Source organism: Eimeria maxima, genomic scaffold (genome assembly GCF_000499605.1).
Source record: "Eimeria maxima Weybridge genomic scaffold, Emw_scaff469, whole genome shotgun sequence".
NCBI lineage: Eukaryota > Apicomplexa > Conoidasida > Eucoccidiorida > Eimeriidae > Eimeria > Eimeria maxima.
The window spans coordinates 1-16,536 of NW_013566528.1; the positions used below are offsets into that span (position 1 = coordinate 1).

The 16,536-nt window shown below is 51.1% G+C and overlaps 3 protein-coding genes across 3 annotated transcripts; 2 read left to right on the top strand and 1 right to left on the bottom strand.

Annotated features, from left to right (window-relative positions):
- Positions 1–3,463: 3,463 nt before the first annotated feature.
- EMWEY_00034380 (hypothetical protein) lies at positions 3,464–4,936 on the top strand (the record flags this gene model as incomplete). Its single annotated transcript, XM_013481937.1, has 2 exons — positions 3,464–3,533; positions 3,639–4,936. 2 exons carry the CDS (start codon positions 3,464–3,466, stop codon positions 4,934–4,936), a joined length of 1,368 nt encoding a protein of 455 aa, XP_013337391.1.
- Positions 4,937–9,598: 4,662 nt separating this feature from the next.
- EMWEY_00034390 (hypothetical protein, conserved) lies at positions 9,599–13,385 on the top strand (the record flags this gene model as incomplete). Its single annotated transcript, XM_013481938.1, has 4 exons — positions 9,599–12,010; positions 12,219–12,515; positions 12,720–12,975; positions 13,303–13,385. 4 exons carry the CDS (start codon positions 9,599–9,601, stop codon positions 13,383–13,385), a joined length of 3,048 nt encoding a protein of 1,015 aa, XP_013337392.1.
- An 835-nt stretch (positions 13,386–14,220) lies between these two features.
- On the bottom strand, positions 14,221–15,126 carry EMWEY_00034400 (hypothetical protein, conserved; the record flags this gene model as incomplete). Its single annotated transcript, XM_013481939.1, has 3 exons — positions 14,221–14,273; positions 14,502–14,622; positions 15,031–15,126. The coding sequence occupies 3 exons, from the start codon at positions 15,124–15,126 to the stop codon at positions 14,221–14,223; spliced, it is 270 nt and encodes an 89-aa protein (XP_013337393.1).
- Positions 15,127–16,536: the final 1,410 nt, after the last annotated feature.

A 16,536-nucleotide genomic window follows, 5' to 3' on the forward strand; every position in this document is an offset into this window, starting at 1 on the left:
AGGCGGTGTGCCGATCAGCCATGAACTCGCGCAGCGTCCACCGCAGCGCGCTCACAATTACGAAGGATGGTAAATGCTTGACAATAGGCACGTATTGACGTGCGCACACAAGATGCAAAAGCGCGCACTGTGAGTGCTTGCGGCAACCCTGAGTTTGCCCTTCTCTGCATTCGATTGCTGGGGAAGCAGCAGGTGGAGTGTTCCGAGTTATTTCCAGTTTTGCAACGTTAGGTAACGTCCGTCCTCTTAGAGGACGACGGTTGTTTTTTGAGGTATTTCGAAGTTCGGTGTTCGTGGGCAAAAACGGTCCCAGACGTGTAGATTAGTTCAGTGATGCTGCTTCGGAACGCTGTTAGCCTAGGATATTGCAGTTTCTGAGCGCGAGCTTCTTCCACTGTGCAGAATCTGTAGGTTGCAGAGCATTGCAGAAATATCATCGTTATCTATATCCCAGACTTCCACCCCTGTGTCTGAGTAACCTCTGCCTAGTACTTCTTTTATGTGAACGAGGTGGGGCATGTGCCCAGCCTTCTCCATCCAGTGCAATGGCTCTACGTTCGTCAAGAGTATGCTAAATCCAATCAAGGACTCCGACAGACGAACCTTTCGATAATATTCTGGCGACAGTGGACAGTTCGTAAGATTCTCATGCAGATATTGACTAATCTTTTGGAGGGCTTTTTGCAAGGAAGGCTGCAATTTCCTCTTTACCTCGCTTCGCATCTAGAGGCGGCGTTATCTCAAATTGAGCAAGCATTGGCAAACCCCACATGCCATAAACGGGCAACGGGTCTTCAGGACCCGTAGAAGGTACGGTTCCTACTGAAGATAAGGGTGACATGATCTCCTCACGTTCTCCTGAGTCTGCCGGAGCTTGCGTTCCCGCTCCTTCTGCTCATGTTATGTTCTAGAACTCGGACGCGTGACTGAAGAAATGGCACAAATATTAGCCCCACGACAGTCCTCACTGTACTTATACAAACGCAGCCGGCCGGTTGCAGTCTCTGGCACTCTGGACTCTAGAGTAACCAAGAGGGTGCCTGCTAACCTCAGCGTCAACAAGAGTTCTGGAACCGTTTCCATATTCTTCCATGCTTCGTCCCTGTATTAACTGTAGGGCTACTATGCATTATCTTGAACAGGAGCATATGCTTAAATGGATTTATCCATAGTGCAGGGGGGAACAATCCTCTCGTGCCCTCGCCATGACGCCGCTCCCAAATCATCGCAGTTCGGAGGGTCTCCACGCAAAAGGCAAATGAATAACATGGTGCATAATGTTTTGCAAACAAGCAGTGAATGAAACACTGCAAACACAAGCCAACTAAGCATGGCCTTATTAAAAGACCACCTATAGTACAATTCTTTGAAGGCTGCTGTCGATTCTACATTATCGTTTGACGAGTGTAGCACAACTGGGATCTAGGGGCATTACAGTCCTCAAATCCCATTGAACGAACATGAAATTCACAATATAAACTGTTCCGCATAGTGAATTTCTCTACCTAAGCCACTGGACTCCAGCAGCATCCTTCTGAGTTTGCAGGTTCCGAAAAGTACATAGCATTCCCATTGTACACTTGTCATATATCAGGTCTTAATGATGTTAATTCGGTAGGGGACCTCTCCATCTATTGTACTGCAGCACTGGTGGAAGAGGCTGTGGGTGGCTTGTCTTCGATACAGGTAAAGGAAATTCGAGCGAAAAGCGCGAGATCACATCGCTTTCCGTTTGTTGCAGATAGTGGTGGAAGTTGACCTTCCAGGGATTGACCGTCTGTAGGCCAGTTGGAAGCCCCTTGTCCTGCGCGAAGACGGCTTTTCCATGTTGGAGTACTGTGCACGAGCGCTTCGTTTGGAGAGAAGAAAAACCTCTTGAAGGGCACTCCTTCATCATACGAAGAACGTTATGCTCTGTGGCATTTTGATAAAGCGTTGTTTCTTCTCTGAAGCTGAAGGGAGAATGTTGGGCATCGGGGTTTTCCTCTCCTAGCTCTACATGCGAAGCGATTGCTGGCCACAACAACAAGCGAAAATGTGGGGGTAGGCGCTGAGTGAAAGGATTTATTCTGAGGTTCTGAGTTCGCAGCTGGAATCGTTGGAAGCAGGAAGGAGTTGAGCAGAGGTTATTCTTCTGCTGGCTCCCGTCAATGGCGGATTCCAAATTCTCAAATTTCGCCGACCGCTTCAACATTCCTGCTCAGCCAGTTGTGAACCATTGGCTGAGCAGCAACAGCTGCCACTGGCAGGGTCTTTGGCAAGCGTAATGATGCTTGTTGGCCAGTGTACATTTGGTGGTGAGCCAATTAACCAGGAACTAGCGCAGCGTCCGCCGCAGCGCGCCCACAAGTATGAAGGATGTTCAGTGCGTGGCAGTAGGAACGTATTTAACTGCTCACACACAAGTGCAAGACTACGTGCTGTGAGGGCTTGGGGCAAGCTTGAGTTTGCCCTTCTCTGTATTCGATTGCTCGGCATGTAGCAGCAGGTGTTTTTCGAGTCATTTCCAGTCTTGCAACATTAGGTAACGCCTGTCCCACTAAAGGACGATATTTGTTTTTCAGGTGTTGGCAAGTTCGACTTTCGCGGGTAAAAAAGATTTGAAACGTCAGGATCAGTTCAGTGGTGCTGCTTGGAAAGCTGCTAGCTTAGGATATTGCAGTTCATGAGTGCAAGCTTCTTCCACTGTGCAGCTTCTACAGGTTGCGCACAGCTGACGGATCGTGGGTATCTGTATCCTCGACGTCCACCACTGTGGCTAAATAGCCTTTGGCCTTTGCCTCGTAGTTCATTTATGTGAACGAGGGGGGGTTACCAGTGTTTCTACGTTCGTTAAGAGTATGCCCAGTCACCCCAAGGAGTCTGGCACCAATGTACAGTTCATAAGATTCTTCTGCAGATATTAAATTATTGCCCAAGCAGCCTTTTGCTAGGAAGGCTCAAATTTCCTCATTATCACGCTGCTCATCTGGAGGCATCGTTCCACTGGTGCCAAACAGCCCCCCCACACAACCACAACCACGCTTTGTTGGCTGTAATGCACAAACAATGTAAGCAGTTGGTGGAAGCTCTTGCTTACGTACCGTTCGTCAAATGGAACCAGGTAGGGGTTCGTGTGCCCACTGGGGACACACTTTCCCTCACCGGCGATGCTAGAGCGACTACCAATTTCTGTGTTATGCGGCTGGAACGAATTTCCAGGCAGTAAGCATTAACTGTTCTGCAACAACAATATATTACCAGCAGTAAACAGCTGGATAAATATACAGGGCTGGAACGGTGAGGATGCTGCATACAGCAATGCTTGGCGTCACTGCTCGCCCACGGCGAGTGGCTGGGGGCGCATGCTCTCTTCACAAGCCCCGGTTCAAATGAACGTACGTGAACCTTCCCCAGTACGCTTCATATCCCTTTCTCCGTGATATTTACTTATTAATACTCCAGGAATTCTGCGTAGCCAAATATGGAGGATGATCGAGCTACCGTTGAGACGACGGTCTCGGCGGATCCCCATCCCGACAACAGTGAAGTCGGTTCGAAACTGGACGTCCGGAAAATTGCCAGAAATTTCCTGCGAAAACAAGCTGGCATGCAGCCTTGGATTTTACTCGTTGCGGGTTTAGTGTTGCTTGTTGCAGTACATAGAGGCCTAGCTTCTCGTGCCTTGCCGAGCTCCATCAGTTCGATCTTGCAGAAAAGTGGTCGCCTACTGAAGAGAGGGCAAGAGCGTGATGATTGGGGGCTATGTTCACTTGAAGACTTTGAACATGCGCTTCCTCCGTCGCTAAAGGAGGGCAAGAAGTCACTAGCTGCTTTGGCCTCTCAGCTTTCCGGCGGTCCCGGAAAGGACCTAGCTCAGCCCTACCAGCTTGCACTTGCTCAGGCTCTTTCGAACGGCTCCAGCGAGAACTTGGTTGGAATGACGATATCCTTACAGAATCTGCAACCCTTAGATAGGAGCTCTACGGAGGCGCCTCTGCCTAAACAGGATCTGCTCGTTACTGGGGTTTTGGGTTATTACCGTTGGAGTTTGGTTGTGAATACTGTGGACGTCGAGACCAAAAAGGAGTTTTCTGTTAGTATCCCCATCGTGAGTAATAGCGATGTCGATAAATATGACGACAATGGGCTTGAGCAACAAGTGAGGGTGGCGGCTGAGGAAGAGAAGGGGGCACTCCTGCAAGTGTGCGGCAGCATTCCAGCCAAGTCAGCGGCCTCACAGAAGGGCGTGGCAGTCCCGTACTACACCGGCCAAGTATTACGTTTGGATAATATTCATACGACAGGGGATTTCAAGATATTTAACACTGTATCAGTGATGGGAAAGGTTGTGGGGGATATTAGTAGTGTGGTATCGATAGCTGAGGGATTGGAGCCAAACATGAAGAATTATATCGCTCATCGCTTGTTGCATATAGTGTTGAAACTTGAGCGTTCAGCAGTTGGCCATATGCAGCTTGGCTGGAGGTCCCTTTTCCTGCGTGAAGACGGCTCTTTTGTGTTGGGAAATTTCTGCAGCTGCGCTCCCTTTGGAGAAGAGAAATCCCGCTTAAGCGGCCTTGTCCAATTGATCCAAGAACCTTCTGTTTTGACTCGCTTTGTTGACTCCAAAAGGCTTGTGCCTGATGCTAAGGCAAACTTGTGGAATCTTGGGGTACTTTTATTTCAGCTCTACACGGGAACTGAGCACCCCTACGCAGAGGTGGTGGGGCCGGGCTGGAGGAGTGATCCAAGCGCAGCCGCATTTCAGCTGTTGAGAATGGAGATACGTTCTGAAATGCTAATCCCGCAATTGGAACGGTCGAAAGTCCCATTGAGGTGGGGAGGCCTCATTTTGCGTCTGCTGGAGCCCCAGAGTGTTAACAGGATAACTGCCTTCCAACTTGTGCAGGAATTCCCCGATCTTATCGGCCCCCAATCTGTCGCAAATGATTAGTTCAGCGGGCACAGGCTCCAGAGACCACACAACCAACTTTCCAGGCTTCCATGAACATCCCCACCATAAATAGAACCAGGCTTGCTTGAAACGAAGAGTTATAGTGATGGTTGCGAGAGGCCGCTGTGGAGGAAGGGCAGGCAGTTCTGCAGGCTTGCATCAGCATCCTTCTGAGTGCAATTTCCGACAAGAACGTAGTAGTCCCATTGTACACTTGTCAAATATCAGGTCTTAATGATATTAATTCGGTAGGGGACCTCTCCATCTATTGTACTGCAGCACTGGTGGAAGAGGCTGTGGGTGGCTTGTCTTGGATACGGGTAAAGGGAGGTCGAGCGAAGAGCGCGAGATCACATCGCTTTCCGTTTGCTACAGATAGTGGTGAAAGTTGACCTTCCAGGGATTGACCGTCTGTAGGCCAGTTGGAAGCCCCTTGTCCTGCGCGAAGACGGCTTTTCCATGTTGGAGTACTTTGCACGAGCGCTTCGTTTGGAGAGAAGGAAAACCTCTTGAAGGGCATTCCTTCATCATACGAAGAACGTTATGCTCTGTGGCATTTTGATAAAACGTTGTTTCTTCTCTGAAGCTGAAGGGGGAATGTGGGGCATCGGGGCTCTTCTCTTTCAGCTTCACACAGGAACCGATTATTGCCGACGAAAGCAAGCGAAAATATGAGAGCAGGTGCTGAGGAAGGGTCTCGTTCTGAGGTTCTGGGTTCGCATCTGGAAGCGCCGGAAGGAGGGAGGAGTTGAGCAGAGGTTATGCTTCTGCTGGCCCGCGGCATTGGCGGCTTCTAAGGTCTCAAATTTCGCCGACCGCTTTAACAATCCTGCTCAGTAAAACGTCAGCCAGTTTTGAGCTGTTTGCCGAGCAGCAACAGCTGCCACTGGCAGGGTATTTGGTAAGGGTAAGGGTGCTTGTTGGCCGGCGTACACTTGGTGGTTCCTATAGATGAACTAGCGCAACATACGCCGCAGCGCGCTTACAGATATGCAGAATACATAACTGTAAGCGCGCTGAGGCGCACGTTGCGTTCAATGCGTGACAGTAGGCACGTATTGAGCTGCGCACCTACAAGTACAGAACCACGTGCTGTGAGTGCTTGCAGCAAGCTTGAGCTTGCCCTTCTCTGCATTCGATTGCTCGGCAGGAAGCAGGTAAAGTTCTCCGAGTCATTTCCAGTTTTGCAGCATTAGGTAATAACCGTCCCCTTTGGGAACGCTGGTTGCTTTTCAGGTATTGCTAAGTTCGGATTTCGCGAGCAAAGAAGGCCTCAAGCGTCTAGATCAGTTCAGTTGTGCTGTTTGAACAAGTGTTAGCCAGCAGTTACAGAAAGCAAGCTTCTTGGCACAGACCATTGGTGCGCAGAGCAGCAGTTTGTTACTCCTTTAATTAGAGCCGAAAATAGCCCCCGTCACGCTTGGGCGACCGTGCATGTTTCTTTGCGCGTGCTACGAGCTACATTGTCAACACTTGCCATAGCAAGTGTCACCCGTGCTTTTTTGTTCCCATGGGGTGGTCCCCGGTGCTTTGGAAACCAATAGGTGGACACAGGTAACGTTGTTTTCGCATATGCTTACTCTGCGGATCAACGGTCGCTCCCAGGGGATCGAAGGACATACGATTATAATCCAGGGAAGGCAGCTAACGTCCCCTGCTGTCTTCGTGCGCCTTGGAGCGAAAGGAGGCGCCTTGTGACGGGTTGCAGCACAACTTGTGCTATCCCCGCTGCAAGGCAAACCAACGTGCGAGCATCACGAAGCCTGTGCAAAATGGTGCTAAGTCTCTGACCAATTAACTGCTCAGCGACTGCAAAAGCGCATGAGGGGGCTTCGAAGTTCCCACAGGCAGGAGTGCACATACAAAAGCATGCATTTCTACATACGCGCCATGCTACTTGAAAACCGCACCGTGCAAGCCACCACTATCGAGGCCAGTGTTAGCAGGTACTTGTTACAGAATAATATTACATTGTACCCTGTACGTTTTATATGCACTTGCTGAGTAAACATGCTGGCCACAGTGCGGTACGAATGCAGCCCATTTTTTAGCGCGTGTGTAGCACACCACAAGCAGTTGGGGTACGTCACGTAGAACTCTGGTGTAAAGACTGAAGGCTCTCTACGTTTTGCTCATGGTCTAGGAGGTCTAGTGTAGTATTTTGCCTTCAAGTCGTAGTATGTCGGCGACCTGCTGTCTGCGAGCTGCTCCGCGCTGTCAGATGGACGGTAGCGTTCAGGCCATCTACCGCTCGACGGCAGGAAGGCGTTGTGCATGGGCCTTAATAGCCCGAGAACATGTGTGGGACGAATGCAGAAAACTGGCTTCCACAGTCTTCTGGGACACAGGACCGTTTACGGATGCGCACACATTTAGTGTTGCTCCGTTTGGTATGTGGGTGAAGTGTACCAAACGGCACTAAACAAAACCCTCCGGCATACTAAGCTGCTAACATTTGGACCTTTGGCTCTCTGTCAAGTATTCTGGCCACCTCACAGATAGGTGTAGTCTAATTCACTTGGGATACTCGTTCCTGCTTTGCTGAGGTCGTTACCTCTGCCTGGCGAGCCCTATCTAATAATAAAGAGATATCACGTTCTGGATGCGTCCATACTGAGACAGGCAAAACAACTCCATACGCAGTCTTCCCGCTAGCTGCTCTAATTCAAGTGTTCCCGCGTTTCTCTAGTGTGAGCATATGCATCTTTAGTATTGGTACGGGCCTCGACGCAGGCAATGATAGACAATCTCTGTATCAAGCAGTCTTGGAGACCCTCAATGGCTTTCTCACCAAGACTCATCCACATGCCTTGCCTACAAAAGATGCAGACTTCATAAAACATCGCCAGTTATTCGGCGTGCTGGACTGATAGTTTTCAGTGCGCGCCTGTGCGTATACCTTCGTTCCTGCACAGTATCCACGAGTTCTATGATTTGGTGCCCAGGTATTTGCCTTGACACTCCTGTAGATATCTGATTGTGTGCATTCCCCCTTAATGTGGCGCGCATTTAAAGGCTTACAGAAGAGAGAGTTAATTCCCACTACAGTGCACACCTCGTGGCGTTGTATCTGAGAGCTGGACGACATCGCCACGGGATCCTCGCAAAAAAGGAGGCAGCTGTGGAATATCACTCATCCATAACTGTTTCTGCGGGGCACGTGGCTGATTGTGGAGTGCTGCTAGCATGCTTCCGTTTTGCAGTGACGCCGTAAAACAGTGGGAGATGCAGAACAGGTCGTCCCACTTCCTCACGTGAGCACGGATACGAAGAGCCACGCCAAGGGCAGCCAGCCAACGAAACAGGGAGTTCAGCCTCATATTTCTACATTCTGAGGCGCATTGGCTCCGCAGCAAGCAGTCTAGCAGGCGCCCTGCTTGACCCCACATAAACGCTCAGACAGGCCGAAATGTTCGTTGAAGAACGAATATTCCGAACAGGACTCCGCGTTACATTGTGCCACTCCTGTTCATACTGAGGCCGAATCATTCTCGAGGGAATTGTGTTCGCTGGCTGGCACTACTGGTGAATATCTTGATTTTCGAGCTCTAAAAATGCTCCAGTGTTCCCGCATCCTACACATTTTGGGCATCCAATATGTAAGAAATCGCGCCTTTGGTTACAATAACGTGGGTCGTGATCTGCACTGCAGAGCAACCCTCGGTAGCGACGGCGGTGGCAATAGTCTTCACAAAAAATTCAGGAAGGCACCACACTCAATTCTAAGTGCATCAGAGGGAAACAACCATTTATTTAAAGCGTCCACTATTTTGGGGATTATCATATCGCTTGTATGTGATACACCACATGCTTCCAAGGTATTGTAGCGTACCGCTTAATAATGAGGTATTTTGCGTGGAGCAATGCTAGCCGAATCCTTCGCTAAACCCAAGCCACAAGGAAAGGTTTTCATTATTTTTGCGTCAGTAACAGACACTGAAAGCATCGTATGTTATCGGGGAGGTACCGTTAAGATAGTCTCACAAGCCAGCCTACCGTGGCCGCCTTTCCCTCCTCTTGGGTACACCTGCTCTTCTGTGGGAAGCAGCACCTTCTACAGTTGCCTCCATGCCTCCGAACACCATTTCTTATCTATGCCCCTTTCTCGTTTAGTTAAGCCAGGTATGTAGACATCTCTCCCTCCGATTAGCTGTCCTTCATGCCCCCACAGACGGCGCCCCAAAATCGACGAAAGTCTTGTGAGGTGGAACCCTCCCCTTTATAAGAACAAGAGAGCAACAACAGTTATCTCATTTATTCGTGCACCTTTAGCGGAGAACTTGCAAGGGTCAAAGCATTTGCAAACGACGGCACCTGCAAATTGCTTTCCCTCATCCATAGCCAATGGTGAGACCATTGGCTGCCAGGAGCCGCGCACAAGACTCACACCGCTCCAGCGATCTGGAAGTCAAAAGGAAACTTTCACTGTTAAAGATATGTTATATAGAGGATTCGCAATAAAATCTGGAAGAACAACCAGTCCTCGTCATACGGCGAGGGCGACAGGGCAGACGTGTTCCACCCAGCAGCAGCAGCAACAGCAGACATGAACAAGGAAAGACCACGCAACAGATGTGTTTGGCTTAGAGTATCTGATCTATGAGTGGCAACAACAGCTGCGGAGCGGGGGCGCCGCCCGCTTCCCCTGCTGCGGATCGGGAGATGCTGCGGGTTGGATTTGTGCCGAATACTTCATCATCAACAACAGCAGTTGCACCGGAAGGTACAAACCTACGATCGGGAGATGCTGAAGACAAAAGACAAGCAAAATCAGCAGCTGCAGTAGAAAAGGCGACGGCACAATCAGCTGCTGCCCATGCAGCCGCTGCGTCGGCAAGAGGATCAGCGGCTGCAGCCCAAGCTGCTCTTGCTGCAGGTGTTGTCGACGAGCAAGGGAGTGCTGCTAGTGTAGAAATAGGAGGAGCAACAGGCATACCCGAACCAGTTGCATCATCGCTTTCCGCAGTCATTGGTGGGGAGGCAGCAGCTGCTGCTGAATTGGCTGCAGAAGCTGCAACATCGGCTGCATCAGAGGCAGCCAATGCGGCGGCAGCAGTTGCCGAAGCAGCAGCTAGCAATGACGATTACCAAAACTCGTCTCAGCTGGAGGAAATTATCGTTAGTCAGGGGCTGCGTGTCGCCCTAGCCCTCGAAGCAGCTGCAGCTGCAGCAGCAGCTGCTGCTGATGCTGCGAGGCAAGAAGCAGCAGCAGCAACACGCCAGGCTGCGGAGAAGTCAAGTAGTGCCATCGCTTCTGCTGCCCAGAGATGTCACGAAGCAGCTGCTTCCGCCTCGGCCTCGGCTGTTGCTGCTTTTTCAGCAGCAGTTTCATCTGCAGCTGACTCCATCACTTCAACTGCTGCTGCAGCTCGTGCTGCTATTGGAGAAGTCACGAATGCAGCAGCACAGAAGCTGATGGAAGGAGCCAGAGCTTTCGAAGATACTATAGCAACGAAGACAGCTGCGTTGGAAAGCTCTCTGCTCTGGAGGGAGTATCTTAAGTCTCACGACAGAGAATTCAGCGGGAGCCCCAGCAGCAGCAGCAGTAGCTCCGTGGGGTACAGGCATGGTAGCTCCTCACAGTTGAGCAGCAGCAGCGACAGAAGCCAAATACGGGGTCGGAGCTCTCTTTTGCACTATTTTTCGTCTGACTACGAGCGAGAGGGTAGTCAAGGTGGGGCGCCAGAAAGCCCACTGAATAGCGCTGATACAGCAGAGTCAGAAGCAACTGCAGAAGAAAAGTTAACAGGAGACGCCGCCATTGCTGCGTTTATATCTGGTTGCGAGGAATCTTTACTTCCTCGTGAGTCTCACTTGGACGTGAGCACATCTTCTGACGAGGAGAAGGGAGCATCAGCGACTGCAGCAGCTGTATCTCTAACCGGCAACGTCCCGCGGAAGAACAGCGTAGATGCAATTGTTGCCGCTGCTGCCGCAGAGGCGGCAGCTTACGAGGCCATGGCGAAGCGGCAGCTGCATCAGCAGTACGAGATCAGTGGTTTCTCAAATCCCCTCGGTTGCCTTGCAGAGTCTCCTGCTGTACAAGGCCCCGCTGCTGCGGCAGAAGGAGCGCCAGCGATAAGATCAAGGGCAGCTCCAAAAGAAACAAAACCAAACTCCATAATCGCATTAATCACACCCACTACAGACTGTTTGGCAACTCCACCACCGGAAGTAGCAGTAGCACCAGAGGCAGCGGCACTACAGTCAACTGTGCCTTGTGAAGACACCGAGGGAAGGCAACCGCAACTGAAAATACTGCAGACGCAAGCTAGGCACACCGCTACGCTTCCCTATAACTTGGAGGAACTGCAGGAGCTCGAGGAGATGCAGGGGCACGAGGGCTTGCAGGAGCAGGAGCACCTGCCGGTTCACCAGAACCAAAGGCTACATCGGCTGAGAGGCGAGGGCTTAAGGGGGCGTCCCAAGGTATATCAGAATGGGGTAACAATCTGTGGGAGCAGCGGCAGGAGAGTCAGCAGCAGAGGTGGTGGTGTGAGTAGTAGCAACAGCAGGCAGTCAATCCCAGCCTCCCACAGACATTCGACGGTTTGCTCCATTAGCAGCAGGCTGCCATTCAGGTTAGAGCGCAGAGCCGGAGGCAGGACTGGTAGAGGCCGCAAGGGGCAAAGCCGGTCTTTGCTCGAGTGTAGACTTGAAGAATTTATTGAAAAGTGCAATGCACGCCAGTCGGAGGATACTCTCTGCAGCTGCAGCAGTTGCAGCAGCGGCCAGCAAGTGTCGGGCCTGCTCCCGGTCAGTTTGCGGCAGCTCCAGGAGCCCATGGGTGGCGCCTCTGCAGTATCCGCCTTGGACAGTGCACCTGCTGTCCAAGATCAACACAACGTTTCCGGGTCCACTCTAGTTGCAGGCATGGCAAGCCGAGCTTTGCTCGATTGCCCGCACTTCTCGATGCCCACGATATCATTTCAGCAGCAGGATACATGCCACCGCAGAGAATATGACAGAGATGAGGATGAAGTGAAGCGACTTGTTTTGCTATTCCCTTTCGTCTGTGTCTCCGTAACCGATCTGGTTATGCTTTCTCACTGTATGGAAGACCCCCGGGTGCACGTAAGCCGCAAGTGCTGGGGCTGTTGAGATTACTTTTGTTCCCTCAGTGCCATTGCGTTTTGGCCTTCAGCTGCTGCTTCGCATGTGAGGTGACTGGTGTGTGGATTCCTTTTGCTGGCGTGATTATTGAGCAGTTCTTGCTGTTGATGCAATGCCCTGCATCAGGAGCTACGGTAGTGGCTGTTTGCGTTCTGTTTCGCTGGTGCAGACAAGAGTGGCTGGGTTGGAGATAACCGCTGGTGCATTGGAAGATCCTGTGAGTTTTGCGCTCCTTGCAGAAGTGTTGCAACACCTTCAGGAGAGAGGCCTGTTGCATTCTTTGGTTTTGCTGCGCATCATGGGATATAGCAACGCTGATCTGAGGGCTGTACTGTCTTCTGAGAAGCAGCACCGCATCCACGAGCTGCAACAGTCTGCTGCTCCACAGTCCCGCCTTCTTCGCCATGAAGCGTTGGCTGCATTTGCTGCTACCGTTGATGCTGCGAGGCCAGCGAGAGAGAGACGGGTTAGTGTAATGAGAAGCAGACACTGCAGCCGCGGCAGACAACCTGGAAACCCTAGAGAAGTGAGCAGCTGCGGAAGTATCGGTGGCAGCAACGGCAGAAGCTGTAGCTGCTCGCCAAGCACCAACTGGGTCGAGCAGCCGCTCTACGTGCCCCCATTGCAGCTGCAGAGGAGCTTGACAGCACTTTCTCGTATGCTTCCGCAGCTGCGGCGGCTGGAGCTATTGGCACCAAAAGCAATGGGAGAGAATTATTCTGAAGTGTCACAGGTGGTTGCAAGTAAACAAGCGGGAGTAATAGCAGGACGTCCCGTCTTCTCAAAGATAAGTCGTGTCGCCGCGTACATCAACCCGTTCAGTGTATTGGCTCAGGCCCTAGGCTTCCAGTTGTTGAGCATTAGGGTGACAGAGCTGCTGCTGCACTGCAACAACTGCTGCCAGCGCACTGTAGCTGGTCCACGCGGTAGGAAGTTTCGTCATTGCGGGGACCCAAGGGGCGACATTTGCAGTTGCAGGAGATCAGGATGTACACCCAGGAACAGTATTAGAGCTCGAGACCGTATGACTGAGCAGTGCGTGCATCCCTCCATCACCACAAGCGCCTCCACTGTCAATGAGCAGAACGGCAACACACCACTGCACTTCATCACAGGCATAACTAGCATGAGTAGAGCTAGTGACTGCTACTATGGGCCCCCTTTATCATCTTCGGAAGGTAGGAACGGCCTCGACACGACCCTGAAGAGAACTGTTTGTATGTCCTGTGGAGCTACCGCTGCTGCGGCGGCAGTTGTGGACGGCAAGGAGCAACAGCTGCAGGGTTATGTACTAGACTCCGCAACTTTTGCAGGGATGCGCCAGTTCGACGGTTAGAAGTCGGCGGTTGCGAGCGTAGGGCAATAAATGCAGCAGGGCCCGCCCCTGAGCAGTGCTGTGTTGCAGGAAGACCTGATATATGCGGGATCTTACGGCTGCTTCGGCGCCATTCACTGTGCTGTACATTTCTCTTTTGTACTGGCTTACTAGCCCGACCATCCGTGCATCGGTACAATATTCTCCCCACTCATGCTGATGCTTCGATGTATACTTACACCACTGCCTCCTTGTGCACTTCTTACGGCGTGAACTACGATCACAATCTCATTCAGATCCACTGGCATCCTACAGAGGACGGCATATAGCCACGCCGCTAGATTGTTTGTATGCTATATATGCTGCCGATTTGTCCTCATGGCGAAGCACTTGCTGGCAACCCCTGAGGGGCTGCGAGGTGCGGAGGATTGGGCGGTTTGGCTTCGGAGCGAGCAGCAGACTACAGGTGAAAAACAAGCAACCCCCAACAGGAGATATCTATTGGCCTAGGTTAGCTTCCAGTTTGATAGCTAAGTGGACGCGAACGTTGGCAGGGCCCTTTAGCTTGACTTCAGAAGGAGAGGTTCCATTACGCACACAGCAGAACAGCTAGCAGTCCGAGGACTACACAACTGTGATGCCATCGGCAGGAACCGTCTCCTAACACGGTGGAAGGCCAAGCAGAATTCGTGTGCATCTACTTACCAAACACACAAATAACTGAGAAAATACCCTCCAGCAGGTGACAATACTCAAATTGTTAGCTCTATGGCGGGGCTTCCTCCGAAGCCGCAAATATGGCTTCTAAAGGAGTAACTTTTATGCCAGAAGGCCAGCGGTGGCGGCGTACGCCTGCCTACATTTCAGATTCCGACGATTCTTCGCTTCTATCGTCGAAAGGTTTGATGCCTACCGATCCAGTACACAACAGAAGAGCTTCACGCCTTCTCAACTTGTCCTGTACAAGCTACACGCGTGCCTGTCTAGTGCCAATTATCTGTCCACCTTCGCGTGTGTCTGATGTTCTCTATAGTAGTAAGTATGCCTGGAGCCCCACCCTTTCTGAACTACGAGATACACATGATCACCACTGTCTGTGCTGCTGTCGGTTAGTTCACGGCTGTGTAGCTACCTAACCTAATTGTTCCCTGGCCTTCTGTATTTTAATCTTTCTTGTCGTTTCAGCCTTTGTAAGGGCCTGCGAGGTTTTGAGAGTGCGTAGTGCCTCGTGTCGAGCCGTTTCCAGTTTCTGCAACCTCTGTACAAGCAAGTGCAGCGTCCCACAAAACACAGTTCTCTCTCCACTAACCAACAGCATGCACACAGTCCACAGGAAACACTTCTGCGTCAATATCCCCATACGCCTACAGTAACTCGGTGCATGCCTGTGACCATCATACTTAAGTGTTGTGCCTATACGCACGCGAAATCCATGGGAAGTTATTTGGTTAAGGGGAGTAACTGCTAACGTGGATACTATCACGGGCACGAATGGAGGCTGATGGCCAAATAGACGCAATCTACTGAAGCTGCGGAACATACAAAACCTCACAAGGAAAGCCCAATGTATAATATAAGCGTGAAAGTGATGGATGGCCCCTCCGACTGCTACTCCTTAGTTTTGTCGAACTATGCGGCACTGCACACCCCGCCATGCTCCTCTGACCTCGTTTTGTCGCTTCTCTACTTCCGCTTGCCCTTCAACAGTTCCCATCGAATCCTTTGCCAAGTATGCCCTCCTACCAACACACCTGTTGCCCATCTTGCGACAAATATAGCTGGGGACGCGGGACAGAGACGGACTGAAGCACAAGCAGCCAAGACAGTCAAACCCCGGAGGGAAGCATGAGAAGCTCAGGAAGATAAATGCTAACTCGGGCAGTAACATTGGACGGAAGACAAAAAAAGAAGAAAGAAATGAGCAGGCAGCAACGTAACTCCGGTGCAGAGCGAAATTCATACCAAAGAACGTCTAAGAATAGTTCACCTCGATGAAGACCATGTATGACCTGGCGTGATCGACACCCCGTCACTCCCAATGACGAAGGGTCTCAAACAAGCCACATCCAAGTCAAACCGGATTTAAACTCTTGGAACAGGCTGTGCCGTGGAACAGGCTAAGGTGTGCCCTGCTTTCCGTCCAACACAGTTGGGACTGGCTAGCACACGAGGAGCAGCGTACGATGAGAACGGCGTAACCAAACCACGCAAAAAGCACCCAATCCGAAATCAATTTGTCAAAGTAATACCTGCTGCTCAACATGAAAGGGGATCGCTAATTGTGTGTTGTTGGTGTCATCGCTGCCCGTGAACCCTGTGGGATGCCGAAGTCAAGAGGGGGGTTGCCTTCTTAGCTTATATGGGACTACAGCTAGAGCTTTGAGAATGCAACATATTGAGAGTGTGAGTGCGGTACTGTTTTTAATGAACTGTCGAGGTTTTTCCAGAGGTTGGGGAAACGGCCGTGTATGATGCTGAATCGACATGCTACTGAGGCGGCGGGCATGTAGCATTCCCTGTCTTCGATGGGTTCTACTAGTCGCTCCATAAGAAGTCCATGCTGAGTATAACTAAAGCCGTTGATCCTAGCTTAGGACCGTTGTAACGTACTATATGCCAAGTTGGAGTGTGTAACTATGCCTGCATACACAACTCGCAATTAAGGAGCGAGCACGCATTAACGGTTACGTGCAGCTTAAGTGCATGCAGCAAAGGGGTTTAGTTGTGGATGCATGCGGGGTTGTCTTGCCTCGCAAGCAGCATCAAGGTGGGTTGCAACTTATCACGTCGCCTGGTCTCACACCATCCCCACACCAGTGGACGGCTAGGTGGAGGAATGCTGAGGACAGGAGGGGACCCCAGTATTATTTGTGAACTATTTCCCTTTGTGCACTTCTTCGTCGTTCCGTGAAGAACCTACGCACTATATAGAACCTCCCTCGATCATCTTCCCTTGGGAAACAGCTTGCGCGCCTATCACCTCAGACGATTTAAATGCAGTTGGGGGCTGTCATCTCATATCGGTCCCCGATCTGTAGACCACGATAATGTCGTCTGGAAGCCATATGGCCGCCTCTGTCGGCAACAATGATGTGACAATCGGGTCCACATTAAGAGTCCAAAATCACCATAATTTGGCCCATTTCCTATTCGATCCCGCATTTTGGGCAAA